The 22,154-nt window shown below is 34.6% G+C and overlaps 3 protein-coding genes across 5 annotated transcripts; 2 read left to right on the top strand and 1 right to left on the bottom strand.

Moving 5' to 3' along the window:
* Positions 1-3,087: 3,087 nt before the first annotated feature.
* On the top strand, positions 3,088-11,609 carry LOC105800407 (phosphoglucan, water dikinase, chloroplastic). The gene is made up of 19 exons (XM_052621436.1): positions 3,088-3,363; positions 3,675-4,263; positions 4,555-4,641; positions 4,724-4,855; positions 4,940-5,065; positions 5,140-5,318; positions 5,588-5,672; positions 6,069-6,218; positions 6,338-6,390; positions 7,154-7,362; positions 7,677-7,795; positions 8,084-8,154; positions 8,266-8,383; positions 8,761-8,847; positions 8,954-9,040; positions 9,249-9,325; positions 9,456-9,594; positions 9,684-9,791; positions 10,285-11,609. Exons 1-19 carry the CDS (start codon positions 3,179-3,181, stop codon positions 11,191-11,193), a joined length of 3,510 nt encoding a protein of 1,169 aa, XP_052477396.1. The 5' UTR covers positions 3,088-3,178; the 3' UTR covers positions 11,194-11,609.
* A 982-nt stretch (positions 11,610-12,591) lies between these two features.
* Positions 12,592-14,414, top strand: LOC105800406 (rho GDP-dissociation inhibitor 1). Of its 2 annotated transcripts, none has more exons than XM_012631524.2 (5): positions 12,592-13,028; positions 13,115-13,181; positions 13,250-13,468; positions 13,609-13,730; positions 14,247-14,414. In XM_012631524.2, the coding sequence occupies exons 1-5, from the start codon at positions 12,771-12,773 to the stop codon at positions 14,328-14,330; spliced, it is 750 nt and encodes a 249-aa protein (XP_012486978.1). In that variant the 5' UTR covers positions 12,592-12,770; the 3' UTR covers positions 14,331-14,414. The 2 variants fall into 2 exon arrangements, with proteins under 2 accessions (XP_012486978.1, XP_012486977.1); XM_012631523.2 differs by having other exon boundaries at positions 12,613-13,028; positions 13,606-13,730; positions 14,247-14,399.
* A 2,124-nt stretch (positions 14,415-16,538) lies between these two features.
* On the bottom strand, positions 16,539-21,490 carry LOC105800405 (MACPF domain-containing protein At1g14780). 2 transcript variants are annotated; one of them, XM_012631521.2, is made up of 7 exons: positions 20,927-21,490; positions 19,564-19,802; positions 18,620-18,821; positions 18,461-18,538; positions 18,186-18,369; positions 17,731-17,897; positions 16,539-17,314 (listed from the first exon to the last, which is right to left on the bottom strand). In XM_012631521.2, exons 1-7 carry the CDS (start codon positions 21,179-21,181, stop codon positions 16,622-16,624), a joined length of 1,818 nt encoding a protein of 605 aa, XP_012486975.1. In that variant the 5' UTR covers positions 21,182-21,490; the 3' UTR covers positions 16,539-16,621. The 2 variants fall into 2 exon arrangements, with proteins under 2 accessions (XP_012486975.1, XP_012486976.2); XM_012631522.2 differs by lacking the exon at positions 20,927-21,490 and having other exon boundaries at positions 18,620-18,825; positions 19,564-19,707.
* Positions 21,491-22,154: the final 664 nt, after the last annotated feature.

The following is a 22,154-nucleotide window of genomic DNA, read 5'->3' as shown; positions in this document are numbered from 1 at the left end:
AATAATCTAACCAAAAACCAATGCATTAAAAAAACCATTGTATAAAAAGTGTGTTTTGAAAAATACTTTTATAGTATAATTTTTGTTTCTTTCTTTAAAATCGGACTATTACCTTAATTTTCTATTTTTTTTATTTTGACATTTTTACCTAATTTTCTCTTTTTTACTCATTCAAAAATTTTCATTTCACTGTGTCTCAAAATTATTCATCACTATAAAAACATAATATCAAATTTAGGGTGAGTTTGGATGGGCAGTGCGTTTACCTGCAGTTAGCGTAAAAACAGCGGTGGCGGTGAGATTAGACACTGTAGCAATACTGTAGCGTGAGACAAAAAATAAATTAAACACACCGCACCGCATCCAATCGCTCATCCAAACCCACCCTTAGTTTATAACATTTACATCTTTTGTTTGTTCGATCTTTATTTTTCAAGCTAAATTTTGCCATTATCTTTTTAAAAATAATCAAATTTGTCCATCAACTTTTTAACAAAGAGTCGAAATGATTATTTTTAATACTAACTAAAATTTTTAAACTCAACAAATTGCATGACAATTCACATATACTCTATGCTATTTTTTTAATTTATGAAAATTTTATTTTTAAAATTTTAATTTTAATTAATTATATTTTTAATTTTTCAATTATTTATTGATGTGACATATAAAACAAATAATGTACACATAATCTGTCATGCGAGTAGTCACGTCAATAACATAAAAGATTAACATTTTAATTATCATTTCATTAAAAACGATTTAACTATTTTTGAAAAATAAAAACTAAATTTAGTTAAAAACAATAAAAACCTGGAAAAAAATATAAACATAAAAGATTAAATCTATGATTATGAACTGTGAAACTCCGAGGAATACATTTTGTGTAAAATATATATTAGAAAATGAGTAAAATCATCATTTTGTAGTAAGTTAAAAATATTGTTTTATAAAAAAATCGTAATTAAATGATATGCTATTGTAGTTTAAAAAATTCAGATGGTTTCATTTGACGCTATTTTGTTTTTCGGTAGACAAGAACTGGTTACATATAAACTAACATGCACTAGCATATAAACCAGAAATATCCTGTGCGAGAATATTCAAGATCGAACCAGGAGGCTGAACAAACACCCGCATTTGTTCAACAGCGCCTGCAAGTTTAGCCATATGATCGGCAGCACGGTTAGCAGTACGACGAACATGACGCAGCCTAACCGACCAGTTCCGACGAAGGAGTTGAGATAAAAGCCGCTGCTCCACGAGGTTACTATCCGCAGCACAACCAGCAGTAATGGACTCGATGAGGACCCCGTTATCGCTTGCCAGCTCGACACTACGATAGCCGCGCTCCCATGAGAGTCGGAGACCTTCGTCAAAGCCCTCGCCTCCGTCTGAAAAACCGAGAATGCCCCTAATGTCGTTGCAAAACCAAAATACCAGTCCCCAGTGGAACCTCGACACGCACCTCCAACAGAAGAACGTTGACAGCTACCACCACACGCTCCATCCGTATTAATTTTAAGCCAACCCTTCTCCGGCGGATGCCACTGAACGATAGAACCAACGCCAGCAGCAACAGTGCTGCAATTCAGGTCCTTCCAAAGACATCTCGCCCAACCCATACTCATCGAAACCACCTCCAAGCTGCTGCTACTAGCACCCTGAAAAACGAACTGATTTCGGCAACGCCACAACCACCAACAAATGAGGGAAAAAACAGTGGGCCACTCACCATCAGGCAACGCTATAGGATCCATATTCTGCTAGTTCCTCCGAAGCCATGGGACTAGTGGAAGTGTGAAGAAAGTACCACGCAAATGAGCAGGAACAATAGAGCACCAGACCCCTCGCCCAAACAAGCAGTCACGAACGACATGAATCGAATTTTCCATGGAAGCCCCACAATGTTCGCAGCATCCGGACGAAGCCATTCCCCGGCGAACCCTTTCATCATTTGTGAGCAAACGATTATCCCACAACAACCATAGAAATGCCCGAACCCGTTGAGGAGTATGGCAGCGCCAAACCAAATGCCAATCAACCGGATTTGCTGAGCCCTCCAACTGTCGAAAATGAGCATATGTATTGGCAACCGAAAACTCGCCAGCACAAGACCAGCGGCAAGCGATGCGATCATTCCCAGCTGCCTCGGACGGCGGCAAAACAGCCGCGATCAAATGCAAAGCCGACAATGGCAAAACCAAAGTCAAAAGCCCCCAATTCCAGTCCCTAGAAGCAGTGACCATACCACAAACTCGAACAGATTCTTCCAACAGCCCAGAACCAATGAACAACCTTTTTAGCGGACGAAGGTCAGGTACCCAGACATCGTTCCAGAAGTTAACAATTCGATCATTGCCAACAATCCAATAAACACCAGCGAGGACATCAGGCCACACAGTAGATAGACATCGCAAAGATACGAGCACCTGCTGCTCGCAATAGTGTTAGGCAAAACACCATGGATTCCATACTTACCCGAAGAAGCTGGACCCAAAATTTATCAGTGGCTGCAACAATCTGGAAATCAAGTTTGAGGAGAAAGACCTTGTTTTGACAGGCGAAGTCACGAATCCCCAGACCACCATACGCAATCGGCTTACAGCAGGTCTGTCAACTAACCAAAGCAGGCTTCCGCACCAACGCATTAGAACCCCATATAAAAGCACGGGCTAGTTTTTCAATCTCCTTACACACTGAAATGGGCAACGGAGTGTACTCATAAAATAAGTAGGGAGAGCCAACAACGTAGAGATTGTTAGTAAATTTATCCTAAACCGGTCCATTCAACAAGTTCATCTCTGCTTTATTTTTTCATTGCTATATTTTTTATTGCACTAATTATAAAATTAATCATTTATAATTACAATATATATTTCCTTTTTAATATCTCAATTCAAAAGTGATAGTTGTAAATAAAAGAAAAAAATCAACGAAATAAATGTAAGGAAATAAAAAGAGATAGTCATTGGGATGTGTTCAGCACTCCACGTGGCGCGGAACCATCACTTTCAAAGCTTGAACACTCCCACAAAAATGGCGCAAACCCGATCATATGATCATTCACTGAAACTCTCACAAAAAAGGAAAAAAAAAAACACTCTATTAATTCTCTCAACTTTGAAAACACAAACAAAGAAACTCAAATTCAAAGACGATCAACGAAAACAAAGCAATGGGTTCTATTTATCTACGCTCACTCCATTCCCAGTTCTTATTTCGGAAGCAACTCACATTCCGCCCAAACACGGCCATTTTCTATCCCAGGATTTCTTTTTCTTTTCCTTTCTCTCCGGGAATCAACCGCCGCTTTAATCCCTATAAGCCTCTCGTTTTTGCAGTTTCCGCTGCTCCCACTATGTACCTTTTTTTTAAAGATTTTCGTTGATATGGCTTCTTATATAATAAAGTATTCATTTGCTTCAACGTTTTGAAAAAAATATTTATGAAAAATGGATTTAAATGGAATGACCATTTCTGTTGTGTAGCATTTTCTATGATAAATCACATGTTTTGTAGTTTGTACCATCCCAAAATGGAATGTATTGTTATGATCTAAAAGAAAATGCCATTGTTTGGTTTTTTTGTGATTGATTTGATGAAATGCTATTGCAATGTTGTTAAGATTGTAGATGACTAAAGTGGTTTTTTTTTTTTGCTTTTGGGAACAGAGAAGAAGAAAAAACGAGGATGAAATTGTCTGCACCTGGAAAAGTATGCCTTAATATTTGCTTAGATCACCAAGTTAAATATGGTGAACATGTAGTTTTTTTAGGGTCTGCAAAGGAATTGGGATCCTGGAAAAAACAGGTGCCTATGAGCTGGTCTGAACGCGGCTGGGTATGCGATTTCGAGTTTGATGGTGGTCAGTCTGCTGAGTTTAAATTTGTGATTGTGGGGAACGATAAGACTTTGGTATGGGAAACTGGGAATAACCGTATCCTGAAACTGCCTGAAGGAGGGAGTTATGTGATAGTATGCCACTGGAACTCGACAGGCGAGCCAGTGAAACTATTGCCTTTAGGTTTGGAAGATTATCGAGACAGAGTGGAGGGTGTTGGTCATAAGCCCACTGTCGATGCATCAGAGGTTGGAACAAGTCCTTTTGTCGGACAATGGCAGGGGAGGGCTGCCTCCTTCATCCAGTCGAATGAGCATCACGATAGAGAAGTTGAGAGGAAATGGGATACAACCGGTCTTAAAGGGTTTGCTCTAAAGCTAGTTGAAGAAGATAAAAATGCAAGGAATTGGTGGAGAAAGGTACATATGGTTAATTTATGTTAACTGCAGAATTCATATATGGAAATTGTGATACGTGTGTAGCATTAATTCATTTGATTGATTACCTGAGTATGATGTTCCATGCCATCTATGTTCACATGCTTGCTCTTACAGTAAATGCGCTTATTTTATAAAAGGCTTGTCCATTCATTATTTTAGATCATTGCTCAGCAAGTAAACGTCTATTGTTGTGGGTGATGATTGTGATTGTTTTATATTTCTTTGACCATTGACATATTTCACTGTCTATGTTCCTATTGCTAATGAAAGCTCGAAGTAGTTCGTGAGCTAATACATGAAAGTTTGGAAATTGGGGAACTGTTAGAGGCTCTAATATGCTCTGCTGTCTATTTAAAGGTATTATTGTATATCATTTGTTACATTTTGGTTTCGTCTTTTATTCTTCCATGTACTGCTCTTTAATCTTCATCTTATGCAGTGGGTAAACACTGGCCAAATTCCTTGTTTTGAAGACGGCGGTCATCACCGGCCAAACAAACATGCTGAGATTTCCAGGGATATATTTTGTGAATTAGAAAAAATCACTTGTAGGAAAGACACTTCACCTCAGGTGCTCTATTACTGCAGTTCTTGTATTGATAGTTTTCATATCTTTTCCTTTTTGTAATGTCAGTTACATCAATTATATTTTCAGGAACTGCTTGTTATTCGCAAGATCCATCCTTGTTTGCCATCTTTTAAAGCAGAATTTACAGCACCTGTCCCACTGACTCGGATTAGAGACATTGCTCATCGGAATGATATTTCTCATGATCTGAAGGTCAGATTCTAGAAATACTTGGCCATTTTTCCTTTTTTTACCCTTTATATTAAATTTCAATTTACACGTTCCAGCAAGAAATTAAGCATACAATACAGAACAAGCTTCATCGAAATGCTGGCCCTGAAGACTTAGTTTCGACAGAAGCAATGCTTGCAAGAATCACCAAGAATCCTGGAGAATATAGTGAAGCATTTATAGAACAATTCAAGATATTCCATCAGGAACTCAAAGATTTTTTCAATGCAGGAAGGTTCATTTCGAATAATTTGAACTTCTTTCTACTTATGTTTTAAATTTCTCATCCTTCCTGTCTAGTTTTAACTCCTCTCAGCAATTTACTACGTAAAGTTGCTCACCAAGAAGAGTGGATTTCTACTCTAAACCTTTTGCATCATATATGCATGATTACTTCGAGTTTTCCACTTCATGCGGTGATCCAGTTCTTTATTTATTGCTATGTCTTACTTCTCAAGACTCCTTGTTGTACATCTATGCATCTAAGATTTTATATTATGGCAGCCTCACTGAACAACTTGAGTCACTTAGAGAATCCTTGGATGAGCGAGGCGTTTCAGCTCTTGCAGCATTTCTAGAATGCAAAAAGGTAGGTTGTTGTTTTTCTGCTTGCCGTTTTTACGATAGTAAAAATGCAATTTCATCATTTTAATAGCTATATCTTTATCATTTTTAAAGGGTTAAATCAATTTTTTATCATTTTTTGGGGCCAAAGTGCAAATTTACTATTACTAATTTAAAATTTTATAAATTATAAAGGGCCTAAATTAAAATTTTACCATTTTAGGGCCTATTATCTCCACTACGCTCCACCACTGCATGTAGCCAATCCCATGTAGTGTAAAACTAAAAAGGCTTATTGTTGTACAACTAATGAAACTTTTTAAGCCAGTAGAAAATGCTTTGTTGTTATTGCAAATCTTTTCTAAGTGATTAACTTTTGTTGCATCTGCTTAATTTCTCTATTTCATATTTATATTTTCAGAGTCTGGATGCTGCAGCAGAGTCAAATAGTGTTTTGGATTTAATCAAGACCATGCTTTCCTTGAGCGCTTTGAGACAAGTAATTGTAAAGGGCCTCGAAAGTGGTCTTAAAAATGATGCTTCTGATGCAGCCATAGCAATGCGTCAAAAGGTAAGTCCAATTGTTCTAATGTTTAGGTATAAGCTTCATAGAAACAGAAATTTTGACTCGAAATTTTCTCCTCTTGCTCTCATCTTATTTTGCTGGTCACTGTTGTTTGCAATTGTTAGTGGCGGCTTTGTGAGATTGGCCTCGAGGACTATACCTTTTTCCTCTTAAGCAGGTATATATCTAAACCTTTTTCCGGTTGCTTTGATAATTATGCTTAGACTTGTAAAATTTTCAGCTATTATGATACCTCTGCCAATTATGAAGAATAATTTATTAGCAGTTTATGACTCTACGCCAAAAATCCTAATCAGCTTATGGGTTTGTTTTACTCACCAAATTCTTGTTAATTTTAGTTAATGCCCTTGATGTCTGATGTCACTTATCTATATTCTTTTGTTTGTAGAATTTGTAGCTAAGATCCACGTAATGCTTAAAATCGGGAAGTTCTATAGAATATTATGATATCAAGATTTGATATTAATAGGATGTAATGATGTCATATTTTTGGTAATCTGAAAGGGCAACAAAGTGAGCTAGAATAAAGGAACTATATCATGTTTTGCTAGGGCTGCTTGAGCCAATTAAAGTGAGCTTCTAATCTCGGAACAGAAAGTTGTATATGTTGCTCATTTGTGCATGGTATTCATACAACACAATATGCAATATCATGCATGCAAATATATGCTTGACCCTGCCAACAATTGCTTTATGAAAGGTGTTTATGATCATCCATATCATACCTATTCAGCCACAACAGAATTGCTTTATTGCATTTGTAACGATTTTTTTTCTTTTTCCAAATAATATAGTTTCCTACAGATACTGAATTATTGTACTTTCTGGTGTCCCATCGCTCCATTTAGATGTGTTTTAGCGTTACCGTCCTTTTCTCTCCATTTCTCTTATTCATGCTGCACTGACTTGCATTGACTTAGGCTGCACAATACACATGAAGCTATGGGAGGAACCAATTGGCTTGCAGATAATCTGGATACGAAGAAAGCTAGTTCTTGGAATAATCCACTTAGGTCCCTAATTCTTGGTGTTCATCAGCTTGGTTTATCTGGTTGGAAACCCGGAGAATGTGCTGCTATTGGAAGTGAGCTCACTGCATGGCAAGAGAAAGGTCTTCTTGACAAAGAAGGTACCTTTCTCCAATGTTACTCTTGACTCTTCTTTTTGCTAAAGTACCCGTGTCCAATACTGACACATATCTGGATTTGTGTACGGGGATATGACCTTCCAATAACCCTCCAATTGCCTGGAAAAACTTGGAAAAATTCAAATATACCCATGTTGGATATATACTCATGTCTGACACTCACATTCAGGTCCGACTAAGATAGCCTTTCTCATCTTTTAATCTCTTTGTTCTTGAAATGTTTTGCATGGTTACTCAATTAGCCCTAGGTACATTGGTTTATGTTATTTTCTTGTCCCCTGTTGTTTGCTATGAAGGAAGCGAAGATGGAAAAAGAATTTGGGCATTAAGACTCAAAGCTACACTCGACAGGACAAGGAGGCTAACCGAGGAATATTCCGACGCACTTCTGCAAATATTCCCTAAAAAAGTGCAGGTAAAGAATTTGATATTCTTGTGAAAAAGAAAAGCTCCATACTGCAGGATGAAAATTTTTTATACTCGAGATTGATGTCAGCCTAAGAAAATGTTTCTTATGGAAGGAAGTGTTTAAATCATCTTAGTGCTAAAGTTAAGGAGCTGTTTAGACTGTAACCTTTGGAGGTAATGTGAGATAAACTCTGGAAAGATAATGCAGCTTCATACTATAAGTAATCTATTAAAAAAATTATAAATGGAGTAACTGGAATCCTCAATTGAAATTATTATTTTTTTACTCTTGAAGATGCTTGGTAAAGCTCTTGGAATTCCGGAAAACAGCATAAGGACATATGCTGAAGCTGAGATTCGAGCTGGGTACGGTGACATTTAAGTTTCTGATAAATTTCAAAAGAATGTTATGCTCCTTAAGTTTGTGACTTTATTTACTTTTTTTTCTATGTTACTAACAGGAAATATCATTCGTAGGGTAATTTTTCAGGTTTCAAAACTATGTACTTTTCTTCTGAAAGCTGTGAGAACAGCACTAGGTTCTCAAGGTTGGGATGTCCTTGTTCCAGGATCCGTGTCTGGGACATTGGTTCAGGTACGTCAATAACTTGAGTGACTGCAGATAATTACAAGGATAGCAATGTTTACAGCTTTGTTTCTCTCATTTCATTCCTTTCTTGTCAATGAGCCTATACATTAGGAAATAAAACCTGCATATGTTTTTATTGTTGAAAATATGGTTGATACATGAGACACCGTGTATATCGTTGTCCTAGCTACTCTCTGAAAAACTTTAACCAGATTTTAAAAACTTATATCTAATTTTTGGAATAGAGAAAATAGAGAAACAATAGAACAGTGTTGTTTAGTCAAAAAACTTGTCTCTCTTTGTTTTCATGTGCTACCTTACCTTCCGACATGTGAAATTCTGTCCCTTTATTTATACATGATGTCGAATTAGTTTTGCTTCAGGTTGAGACAATTGTCCCTGGATCACTGCCATCATCTTTGGAAGGACCTGTTATTCTCATGGTCAATAAAGCTGAAGGAGATGAGGAGGTTTCAGATTGTTCTCAATACATTATTTGTCCCGGTCCTTGTATGTTGCTTGTCATTTATGTACGAGCAAAGTTGTCACACGGCCTCTTTTGATACATTTCGACAGGTGACAACAGCTGGATCCAATATTACCGGAGTCATACTTTTGCAGGAATTGCCTCACTTGTCTCATCTTGGTGTTAGGGCCCGACAAGCAAGTTCTTTCTCTCTTATGACATCGAATTTTTTCTTATTATACTTTTGATAGAAACAATGTTATTTTGACTCTTCGTTTTGCTTGAAGTACTTGTATCTAATACCTGTGATATCTGTTTTGGACGCATACCCGTATTAGATACTCACATCTGAATTCGAGTAACATGAGTATGTGATAGACTAATGAACGACATGCTTTTATGCAGGAAAAGGTTGTCTTTGTTACATGTGAAGATGAAGAACAAGTTTCCGATATACAAAAGCACGCAGGAAAATACATGAGGTTATTTCTGAAATACTCCACAGTCTATAATCAACTTTCAACCTCATCAATCAGCTTTGAAAGTCAACTCTTTTTACCGTTGACTTGAATGCTTTGTTTGTTTCCTCCTTGTTTTTGTAAATTTTTGAAGACTAGAAGCATCATCAAGTGGCGTGAACCTAAGTCCATCTTCAAATGATCGTGATGCTGTTTCTTTTAAGAAGAATCTTTCGAATAATGGTTCATCTGCAGCCAAGGGGGTGGCTGTTAAAGTCCCGGCCTTTAATAAGGCATGTTTCGCTCTTTGCCATTTTAAACTGCATTAAACTAGCAATCTCAGTTTTTTCTTTTAAAATAGTGGCTTTTCTTTTTCATACAGGGAAATTCTTCCTTAAGACTTATACCACTTGCCGAGGCAGATGTACTAACTTCAGGAGCTAAGGCAGCTGCTTGCAGCCGTTTAGCTTCCTTGGCAGCTGCTTCCAATACGGGTAAGTGCCCCTTAGGCCTTAACCATCTCCCCATCCACCCCCAATCCTCCAATGCCAAAAATGCGGCTTCAGTCATATGATATTGTATGTAAATAATGTTGAAAAAATACCATAATAGAGGCCAATGAAGCTATGTTTTCTCCGAATCTTCATTTTTCTTGAAATATCTATGTTTTGACATGCATTTCTGATATGTACTTGGACATAGGAATAGGGATATGACTCTCCAAGGATCCTTCAAATACATGGAAAAGCTTTAAAAGATTTGAACATACCTATATTGGATGCATATCCTTATTGGACGCTCACACTCAACTCCAAGTATCATAGTAATGAAGTATTATACAAAAGTATTTTATTTGTTTAAGAGTTCCTATGCTAATGGTTTTACAAATTCATTTTGTATTTGTTGTGTTGGACTTTGATTAATCTTCTATCTTATAAATTATACATTCATATATTGTCATTGATCTTTTTTTTTTCTTTATGGCGGTAAACAATGACAATGGTGTGTCAGCTTCATTTCGTGTTCCTGCTGGAGTAGTTATACCGTTTGGTTCGATGGACTTGGCTTTAGAGGAAAACAAATCGACGAAAAAATTCATGACTCTTCTACAAAAGATAGAAACAGAAGGAGTCGAGAACGATGCACTTGACAAACTATGCAAACAACTTCAGCTACTGGTCTCTTCCCTCCATCTCTCGGATGACATATTCGATAGCATCATGAGCATGTTTCCAGACGAAGCACGCTTGATTGTTCGTTCAAGTGCAAATGTGGAGGATTTGGCGGGGATGTCAGCTGCTGGACTTTACGAATCGATCCCAAATGTCAGTCTATCAAATCCAACAGTTTTTTCTGATGCTGTTAGTCAAGTATGGGCCTCACTCTTTACACGAAGGGCAGTGCTGAGCCGCCGAGCTGCTGGTATATCGCAGAAAGATGCTACAATGGCAGTGTTGGTCCAAGAAATGCTTTTACCGGATCTTTCATTCATACTCCACACACTCAGCCCAACTGAACAGGACCATAACATTGTTGAGGCTGAGATTGCTCCAGGGTTAGGCGAAACTCTTGCTTCAGGAACTCGTGGCACACCCTGGCGTGTATTGTCTGGGAAGTTTGACAGGACTGTCCGGACACTAGCATTTGCAAATTTCAGTGAGGAGATGGCAGTATCAGGTGCAGACCCTGCTGATGGGGAAGTTCACCATTTGACAGTAGACTACAGCAAAAAACCGTTAACAGTTGATCCTAAATTCCGTCAGCAGTTTAGTCAGCATCTCGGTGCCATTGGGCTTTTCCTGGAGCAGAAGTTTGGCTGCCCCCAAGATGTTGAAGGATGTCTTCTCGGGGAAGATATTTACGTGGTTCAGACACGCCCCCAACCCCACTAATGGCCAGTAGCTTAGCATGTATCTAATTAGACTGTCATCCACATTGAAAATAAGCACTTCCAATCTTTGGCAATGCAAGCATTGTCTTCGTTTTCAAGCGTTCCACTCTTTACATACCCAGTATGTAAGCGGTTTTAAGCTACCTATGTTCGCATATACAGTATAGATTGCGTAATCACAAGTTATAGATTATAAAACTTGTACATGGAAGCTGAAAGACGAGGTTCTATCAATCTCGAGGTACTGCTAATATGTCAAGTAGTTTATGTTTATTATATAAAGATAGTCGAATAAGGGTTGTCCCTGCAGGTTCAGTCTATTGTTTTGTGCCAGTCAGTTTATGTAAATCCGAGGATGGCAGTTGAATCGAGGAAATCTAAATCTTGTGGATGTCTTCTTCAACTTTGAGAATGAAAGGTAACCCCATAATTCTTTTGCTATTGCAGTTGGCTGATAAGCATCAATTTCCCTACTTTTTGCTTATTGTTGAAGTTGGAATAACAGCTTTGGATTTGTATTCTGTTTTGAATAAATTTTGAAATTGTGCTTAAAATAATTAATTCAACACTTTTTTAATCTCTAATTAATTTTGAAATATTACTTATTTTACATATGTTGTTTGGATTTCGGATGTAAGTACGTGTTTAATAGGATTATATATATTTTTAAAGTTTTTTCCTCTTATGTAAAGGATCATACATCCATATTATATGAGATATAAATATAACAAGTATTAAAAAAATCAAATAATATATTACTAGATTAAAAGCATATGAGTAAATAATTATGTAATAAATTTATTAAAAATTTATATAAAAATTAAATATAATTTTAATTTAAATGATAAGCTTGTTTTCAAACTTCAAAACCCAACAAATAATAAATAATTTAAAAAAGAAAAAAAAGGATTTTATTGAATTGTACCACCGAATTCAAGTTGAAGAGATGAAATCATGAAATAAATAAAATATTGATTGGGATGTTGTAATGGATTAATTTCTTGAATATTATTAGATGGGTGGAGTTTTTAAGCAAGTTAGTGGGTCATCGAGAAGAGCTGGTCCAACCCTAACCACTGTGCTATTGCCACCACAAGCCAATGGTTCCAAAGCCTAACCACTGCTTCCATTTCAAGCCCATAATTATTACTGATATCTTTTTTCAATAACCATTGATTTCCTTTTATACAATTTTTATTACTTTCTATAATTTTTTATAAAATTAAATATAAAATAATACAAGCAAACTCAACTATGGATAGAGACTTAAAATTAACTTTCAACTTTTAATTACCGTCCTTTTTTTGTTCCAACTGCCTTTCATGTCAGGTCTTGTGTCATGAATTAATGTCTTCCTTTCTTTTTTGCTAATCTCAAACAAGGAATGTTGATGGATATAAATACAAAATAATCATTAATAAGAATCCATAAATTCTTCCTTTAAATCATCTAAAATTTGGTGCAATTTCAACCCCACAAAACCAACTTTGAATGTGAAGCTTCCTTCTTTAATCCCTACCATATATATAAATGGTTTCCTTGGGCAAAGCTCCGTAGGGAAAAAAGAAAGAAAGAAAAATGTCAGCTGCTGTAGGAATTTTCTCAGCATCCAAACAAGATGGTTTGAAGAAAAATGAAAGAAACAATAACGAAGAGGCGAGAGAAGAGAAGAAGAAGAACAACAACAAGTTTGTTGATGATAATGAAGCAAAGAACAATAATGTTGATGATGAGAATGAGGTTGATGAAGAAGATGATGATCCCAAGCTGAAACCCGAGAAGGAGTTGGATCTTGGCCCTCCTCTTTCACTCAAAGAGCAGCTTGAAAAGGACAAGGTACATCTCTGTGTGTGTGTGTATGCATGTATTTGCATGAAGCCAAGTAAGTAAAGCACTGTGTTTTGTATTTATTGATTCTCAAGGATGATGAAAGTCTGAGGAGATGGAAAGAACAGCTTCTTGGGAGCGTTGATATGTCTGCTCTTGGAGGTACTGTTTTTCCTATCTGTTATTCAAGGAGCAAACACGTGTTGAATTATATTTTTGTGATAAATCAGAGATGGAGGCGGCAGAAGTGAAGATAGAAAGGCTGTCAATCGTATGTCGGGGCCGACCAGATATTGTTTTGCCCATTCCATTTGTTTCAAACCCTAAAAGCAGCTTGTTTATACTAAAGGAAGGAAGTCGTTATCGTCTCAAATTCTCCTTCACTGTATCCCACAACGTTGTCTCTGGTCTTAACTACACTAACACTGTCTGGAAATCCGGTGTTAGAGGTGAGTATCATATACTTTCATGTTGGGATATGTATAGATACAAGCCATATCTATATTTAAAGATATCTCGTCAGAATCCAACTTAAATCTCCAACACAACAATTCTAACATGATCCATTAATGAAACAACATGGCAGTAGAGAAAACAAAAGTGATGTTGGGAACATTTAGCCCTCGAAAAGATCCTTACACTTATGAATTGGAAGAAGAAACCACCCCTTCTGGTTTGTTTGCTAGAGGCTCCTACTCTGCAACTACCAAGGTAACTAAACTACTATTTATTATAGCCATAATCATGTCAAATTATTTTTTATTCTTTTTTTAGCTAAATGTCGTACTTCATATTTTAAAAAGAGTCGAATTTAGAACAACATATTAAAATGTTAAAATTTTAAACATAACATCTTGCATGGTAATCTTCGTATACTTCATGTTAATTTTTTGAATATTTTATAATTTTAAAACCATTTGTTAATGTCACATATAAAATAAATAGTGTACAATATAAAGTGTATATAGATTGTCACGCCAACATCGTTAAAAATTAATATTTTAGGCCACATTTCTATTAAAAATATAATTTGACTCTTTTGAAATATCGATAGTTAAATTTAACTAAGAAAAAATAAGGATCAAATTGATAAAAATAGAAACGTCAAAGACTAAATTCATCATTATCCATTAATTTATTATATATTATATTTTATTATAAAGGAAGTTGCTGTATATTTATCTCAAAGATAGAGAACTACATTAAAATAAAAATTGTTTTATGCAGTTTGTAGATGATGATGGCAAAGCTTATTTGGATATGAATTACCACTTTGAAATCAAGAAGAACTGGCCATCAAACAACTCTTGAATTTTTACCCTTTTTTTTATATTTTGGGTTTTTTTTCTTTTTTCTTTTATGTGTTTTCTCTTCTTACAAAATTTATTGTATCTGCAATTTTTGTGTTACTGTCTGGATTTTTTTTTTTGGTTTTGTCTGTGTCTATAAATAGAGGTTTTCATATATATATATATATATATATATATATATATATATATATATATATATATTCTTTAATTAAGGTTGTAAAAATCATACATAAAAGAAAATTTCGTGTGTTGGTCTGATGATCAGAGTATTCATCAACTTAAGCGTGATCATGTTAATTGCGTTGTTGTTTGTCCTCATCCTATAATTCACTAAAAATATTATTTTTATGAAAATTAATTACATGTTTGTGGGGCTGAAAATGACAGAGAAATAATGAAAGGCCATGTGCCATGATTTAAGTTTAACACTTTCTCTATTTATATATATGCCTTTCATTGCAAGATTCCAAAGGACCAAAAAATAAAAATAAAAATAATAATATGTCAAATTATATATCATGGTCCAAACATTTGTTTTAAAATATCTTAAGATTTTTATAACATTTTATTAATCCTGTTTTAAAATTTTCAGATAATTTCTTCTCAATTATATTTTTTATTTAAATTTATTTAATTAATATATTATTATAACATTTTTAAAAATAATAATAACTTTGCACTAATTGATATTCATGGGTTGAATTAGATGAAAATCATGATATTAATAATATACATAGTTGCTCAAGTCCACTTATACTAATAAATGATTAATTCGAACTCTTTGGGTCATATTATTTTTTTATTTGAAACATATATTATTTTTATTTAAGATGTAGCAATTTTATATAAAGATATTTGTTTTACTACGGTTATATATAAACAATTTGACATATTTTTATAATTTATATTATAGTATAGTATATTCAATTTTTTATGACATAAATTACATAATACATAAAAGAAAAGAAAAACAAGATATTGTAAATTTGAAAATAAGTCAAGTCGAGCCATGCTCGGACTTTGAAGGTTGGACTTAGAGTTTAGTCTACATTTTAAATAGATCTAAATTTTTTGAAGTTCATTTTCCGAACGAACTTAAGAAATAACCCAATTCTTGATCACACCTATTATTATTATTATGGCTTACATGGTTCCAAAGCTTCGAATTATTGACCGAAATCTGAATAAAATAAAGTTAAAATAAATTTTTTTATATCTAATCTGAACCAAAAACATATTTTTATTATTCAAAGATATTAAAAAATAATTTTGATTGTATTTTTTATTCCACAACTAATCTTAAAAATATCATATATCTCTTTTTTAATTTTTTTTTAGTATTTTACTAAATTTCTTAAAATTTACATATATTTTATAATTAAATATTATTTAAATCAAAGAGAATATTTACGTTGTTCATGAAAATCACGTAGAGGTGTTCATTCAGTTAACCGACCGGTTAACCGACCCGAAATTACTATAACCGAATTAACCGACCTTCTAAAAATTTTAACCGTTAACCGAACCGATTTTTAAAAAAAAAATTAACCGAACCGAAATTTTTTCGGTTAACCGAATTAACCGAAAATTATGTATTTTTATTTTGGTTAAAATTACCCAATTAACGAATTAACGAATTACGAAAAATACCGAATTACCGAATTTTTTTATTTTTATTTTAAAATTTAAAAATTTATAAATTATTAAAGTAAATTGGGTTTTAGACTTTAGTCAATTGGGTTGTCTTTTAGTTTTAGTTTTATTGGATTGGGTAATTGGGTGAACTTTAGTTTTAGTTTTATTGAGTTGGGTAATTGAGTTTGGGCTGGGTTGGATAATTTTATTTATTAATTTTTTCGGTTAACCGACCGGTTTCGAACCGAATTAACCGTTAACCGAAAAATCATAAAAAAATTAACCGACCCCCGAATTATGCACACCCCTAAAATGACGGGCGCTTAACTCGGTATTAATGAGAATTTAGCCCACGAAAAATTGAAGAAAAAACCAATTTTTCTTCACTTTAATTGCTGCTTAATTTAAGTATGGAAAATATAGTGATTAAACAATTAAAATAATGTGACGACCCAAAAAAGAAAACAATAAAATTACGTATTTAGCCTAACCTTTTATTAAATTAATATCTAATTTGTGTCGGTATATTTTGACATACTATTATAATAATGTAGATTAAAAGAAAAGAAAAAAATTCAAAACAACTTTTTTTTCCTTTTATAGTAAACATATATAAATCTCACTTTATATGTACAAAAGAAGCTTAAATCCAGAAATTCATGGATAATCCAACAATGCAAACTTCACATGCAAACTAATCTTACCACCTTCATTCACTAGCTTGGCTGCTGTTACCAGCCAATGTCCCGGAGCATCGTGTGGACCACGGACGACCTCCGATACATCTACATATTTAAGCAACTTTTTGGCACGAATTGGTGCTGGTGGACCTTCGGGAAACACGCCCGAATTAAGTGTGGTTGGAGCTGGTTTTTGTTGTCCGGTGACTGCCCGTTGAGTGAACGAGAAAGTCGTGCTGAGATTTGTGAGGAAACTGGCCTTACGAGAAGTTTCTGGTGGAGCAGCCCACTCGGTCTTCCGGATTGTGCAGTTCGGTATATGCGTGTAAAGCAGACGGAGGTGCAAAACTGTCTTTGGCCACTTCCCTTTACTAATGAGCTGTGCACCGGTTACTATAAAAACACCATTTGAGACTTCTTGTAACCAGTTAGGGTCATGTTCAACAACAGATGTGCACACATTTGAGTATCTCTTCCACCGAACGGGCTCTAAAAATTGGTCGCTTGATTTATAGTCGTCTGAACCTCGCCATCGGCATGATTGGCCTGATGTGACCGTCATTATATTCGGAAGACTCGAGAGATGCTGCACGTGTATTGCCAGCCTGTTGCATTTCTTTCCTTCTAAGTACAGTCGGAGGCCAACAGCTGGTTTTAGATCACTTGAAACCTGAAATTTACGGAACACGTAATAACTGAATATGACTGAATTACGGTTGCTAATTACAAAATCCATCTAAAAGAAGTAAATATAAGATAAATCTTGATAGCAACTCTTAGGGCTCAAGCAATTTATCCTTGTATTTTACACATTTAACTCATTTTCATGCCTAGCCTATACATACATTTCTACATATACATAAAAAAAACATGGACTGTATAGGTAAAACTACAGAAAAACATGTTCAAAACCAACAAATTTCACCATAAGTCCCCGAGTAAAGTATGCTCATTTTAAAGAAAAATGAACAGTAGGAGAAACATAGCATAAAACGTAATGCAGGTGACAAGATAATACGAAGACATGAAAAAGTAGAACTGATAAATTGACTATGATAAAACAAAACTTCATGTGCAGTTGAGTACCTGCGTGGAGCTGACTTGTATCTTAGGACCCAAGAAAGCAAATTGCAGGGAAGGGCAAGAAGCTTTTTTCCTATGATGCCTAAGAGGCAGCTCACAAAACATAGGGGCCCACTGTAGTGGAACTTGAAACTCCAAGAAAAACCGCAAATCCTCCGGAGCAGGCTTGTCTACACACAGATTCAGCAAGTTTAAAGAACTTTACTATCACAAAAAACTATAATGTTTTTCTCGACTTGGCATTGACATGGCAGATTCTGTTTCAGACAACAGGTTATGTGGCATTTCTTTCATGTGGCTTTATATAGCGAATGATTTGAAGAGGATATGCCTCAACAATCAAATAGACTCTTCAGATCTTGAAGCACTTTCTCTCCGACCAAACCAAACTTCAAAATCACAAAATATAAACCATGCAGAAGAAAGTAGTCAAACAAGTTCGGCAGTCTAATACTTACAACGAAGATACAAGTTGATTGCATGACTGAGATACCCGCTTCCTGGAATCCCAGTCAGAAGAGAAGTAATGGGAACGAACTTGAACAAAATTCCCTCAGGTTTCGCAGGTACAGTCTGGAGCCAGTTGGAGTGACCATGCAAGAACACATTTCCTCCTCTTTTCGAACAAATGATGGTGAGTCCCTATTCAAGTTGAAAATAGAGGAAACAAAATAAATTCATGGATTCAAACGATTAATTAAAAAAAATCACACCACACGAGCTCTAGACTCACATCTTTGCTTGATGTTTCTGCAATGCTGGCCAACTGTAAGGTGTTGGACTGCAAAATGCGGTTAAAGACCTCGGGCACCTACATAAACAGATGGAATTTATAAACGATATTGCTGTTCACCAAATCAAGAGACTTTAAATCTCGATGAGAAGCTAATACTTTTTGTTTGCCATCTCCCATTTTTCTTTGTAGTAATGAAGGGCTTTTCCCATCTGAAAACATAACATCTCCGAGATCCTCCAAATACCCTCTGAGTTCCGAAGGTGGAATTGTAGAGGAATAGTTCTGTCTGACACAAATTAAATCTTGACCTCCAATAGCCATTCCGACTATTATGTGTGTCCCATATGTCCGAATGAATCTGCCTAATACAATTTATTAGATATGTAATGCATGAAACCAATAATGATGATAAATGCCGAGTGATCAAAACGATGCATGTTTTCCCCAGCATCCATGAATTTGCAAATTTAGATGCATCACAGATAAAACACTATGCAGAAACTTTGTTGATAGGAAATACTACAATGTGCATATGTGTGCATACAGGGACTCCCCAACCGGTCAACCCCTTCTTTTATTGGAAAGTGATGCTCTAACCAAAATGTTAGTAATATACACCTTCAGCATTCCTGTTTTAGTTTAAATTTTATATTTGTTATCTTAAGAACACTACTCTGGCTCAAAAATGGGAATGAATAGATAAAGAACACTAATTATAATAGTTCACCTAGGACAGCTAGGGGTGGTTGCATGTTGTATGAACTATCAACGAATGGTTCATTCATTAGGTTTTCGATTATTGCAGCTACTTCATCATCTTATAATTTCATTAGTTATACTAAAATATATATTTTTTCCAGCATACAGTCACAAGATCAACATAACCATTTGAAAACCACGTTTAATTCTGCAAAACAAGCAATATATTTCCCTAATAATAGACAAGAGTGCATATAACATACAGTTGACACTCGACAATATTCTTATTTCTTAATATTTCTTTCTTCAAGCAAACAGTCTCCACATAATCCATATGATCTCTCATTGATATAATGATTCTTACACCAATAAATTGCAGAAACAATATATGAAAAAGGTACCTAGACAACGCTGCTGGATCCCAGTGCGGTGGAACAGACTTCTTAACTCTGTCGTGTAGTACAAGTGGAGATGCTGTAAGGTGTAAATGATATAACGAAATAAAGTAACCATCGAAAGCAAGATTTTTGGTGTCTTCAGCATCATGAAGCCAATCTCCTCTCAAACCAAAAATAGAGTTGAGGTAGCCTGAAGGAACTTTTCCTTGAATCGAAGACTTTTGATTAAGTAACTCGGACATCTGCAAGAGAAGTAAGATTTTGGCAGCAGATAAAAGGTACAACATCAATACAGCATCAAATAAATTTATTGAAACCATATAAGGCTCTTAATCAGTACAAAATTGAACAGACTGCATAGTCCTTGATAATTTTCATATTAAACCCTGCCCGTCTGTTCTTTTGCTCCCTTCAAGATACTTTGACATTAGGATTTTTAAGTAGAAATATCATTTTCCCAACTCTACCGACATCCAATTTGTAGCTCATGGCTTACTTAAATTATGAATCATCACATAAAAACAAAAACAAAAAGAAGGCAACAAATTGTTTATCATCATCATTGACATCATACTAGAGAATAACTAGGGATAAACCCTTGACTGAGCTTCAAACTTTCAAATAGTTACATATCAAAACATGCTTGCATACTTCACATGTAAAGGAGTAAAAGAACTTTTAAAGACAAATCCAACTCATGCAAATAAAACCCAAATTTCCCTTCCAACTTTAAACAAATATCATTAAATACAAAACCAATCATGCAAGTAATCTACCTTTACTTGTTTTTTCAACTCTAAACTCTGAAATTGCATAAGAGATGCCCATAGTCAAAAGAGTTGAATAAACAAGTTTATCCAGATGTGACATAAAGGTGACATTTCATCCCACAATTTTCAAGGCTCATTCTCCAAAAAGTAATGCCTATGAATCAGAAGGCATAAGCTAAGTATAATAATATATAGTATTTTTTTCAGATTGCTAAAAATATATATTATATAGTTTAAATGCAATGGAAAAAGAATCTCCACAGATAGCACCTTTGCTTACCACACTAGCATTCATTAGCATTCCCTTTGGTCAAAATTTTCACACTTTTTTCAATCCCACAAGTTTAATCAACCTTTAGCCATTTCAGAACTACAGAATTAGCTCATCTTTTTGGACCCATCAAAGTAAACCATGAAAAAACACAACATAAACAAATTCATGGATTTATCAGGAAACTGATACAAATCAAACTATGAGAATTTTTTTTTTCTGAATTTATACTTTGAACACATAATAAAGTTAAACCCCAATATAGTTCATCAAATAAATTTTTAAAAAAAGAAGAAGAAGAAGAAGGAAAAAAAAAGGAACAGACCTGGTTGAATTCAAGAACATCAGATTTGAATCGAATACGATCGCCTTTATCGAGACGAATATCTTGAGAAACGTCTTGAACGGTAAAAGCACCTGGGAATACAATGTCTCTTTTATTGGTTTCGTCAAGCACAACCAATCTTGTACCTTTAGCATATTTCAACCTGAAATCACCACTTATATCAAACCCTTTTCCCAAAGCTTCCACAGCTCGTACCTCTATTGGTTTCTCAGTTTCCTCCATACCCATACCCATACCCTTTTCTTTTTCTTTTTTCTTTTTTCTTTTTTTTTTTGCTCTCCTCTAAATCTCTAGCTCAGAGCCTCAAATCAGCACCAGCTATAGAAATGGAGCTTTGGGTTCATTTATTTTGTTAGAAAAGAATAGTACAAGATTAGGCGGTCTGCCTTTATGATTGTAGGCTAGTTTAGACTTGATTATCTGTCTATATGTATATATATGTAAAAGAAAAGACAATTTATATTAGCTGGGCTGGTTGGGTTGATGAAGAAAGAAAGAAGACACGTTTTCTAGAGCTCAATAGCGGGTTTTCATTTTGCCTTTTTCCATTGGGTACTGACTTTTAGTGGAATTGAAATGGGAATTTGAAAATTATAGGTGAAAAAGAGTGGCCACTTCCAGAAAGAAAGAAAGGTTTAAATCTACAACTAGTCCCTGTACTTTAAAAATTTGTGTGATTTACTTTTCTTTTATTCAGAAATTTAGTTTAACTATTAAACCAGTTCATATTTTTCTTCAAAATTTTCTTATAATAAATTTAGCCAATTTAACATATGAAATGTTAATAAACATGCCGATTTGGTAAATTTTAATGGAAAATATTAAAAGAGTAAACGATTGGATTAGAATTTTTTGAGAATTTAATTTTTAATTTTTAGGTACAATGACTAAATGTCAATTTTTGCTAAAGTATAGGGACCAACAACAACTATTTTGATTTATGTTTATCTTTGAATTATATTAATTTTTTTACTTTAGTATCTCAACAATTATCTTCATTCCATTTTGCTCCAAAATTAATTATGTCCAATAAGAATCTGTCACACATTATGTTTTTATTGGAAAAAATTGAGAGAAAAAATGATATCAAAGAAAGACAAAAGTTTACCAAAATTAAAAAATAATTTAAAAGTCAAATAATGATTTAAGCTAAAATGAAATACAAGTTAAATAAAGGGATTAATTTAATATAAAATAATTTTTATAA

Source organism: Gossypium raimondii, chromosome 9, assembly GCF_025698545.1.
Source record: "Gossypium raimondii isolate GPD5lz chromosome 9, ASM2569854v1, whole genome shotgun sequence".
Classification (NCBI taxonomy): Eukaryota; Viridiplantae; Streptophyta; class Magnoliopsida; order Malvales; family Malvaceae; genus Gossypium; species Gossypium raimondii.
This window is presented reverse-complemented; position numbering and strand designations above follow the sequence as displayed.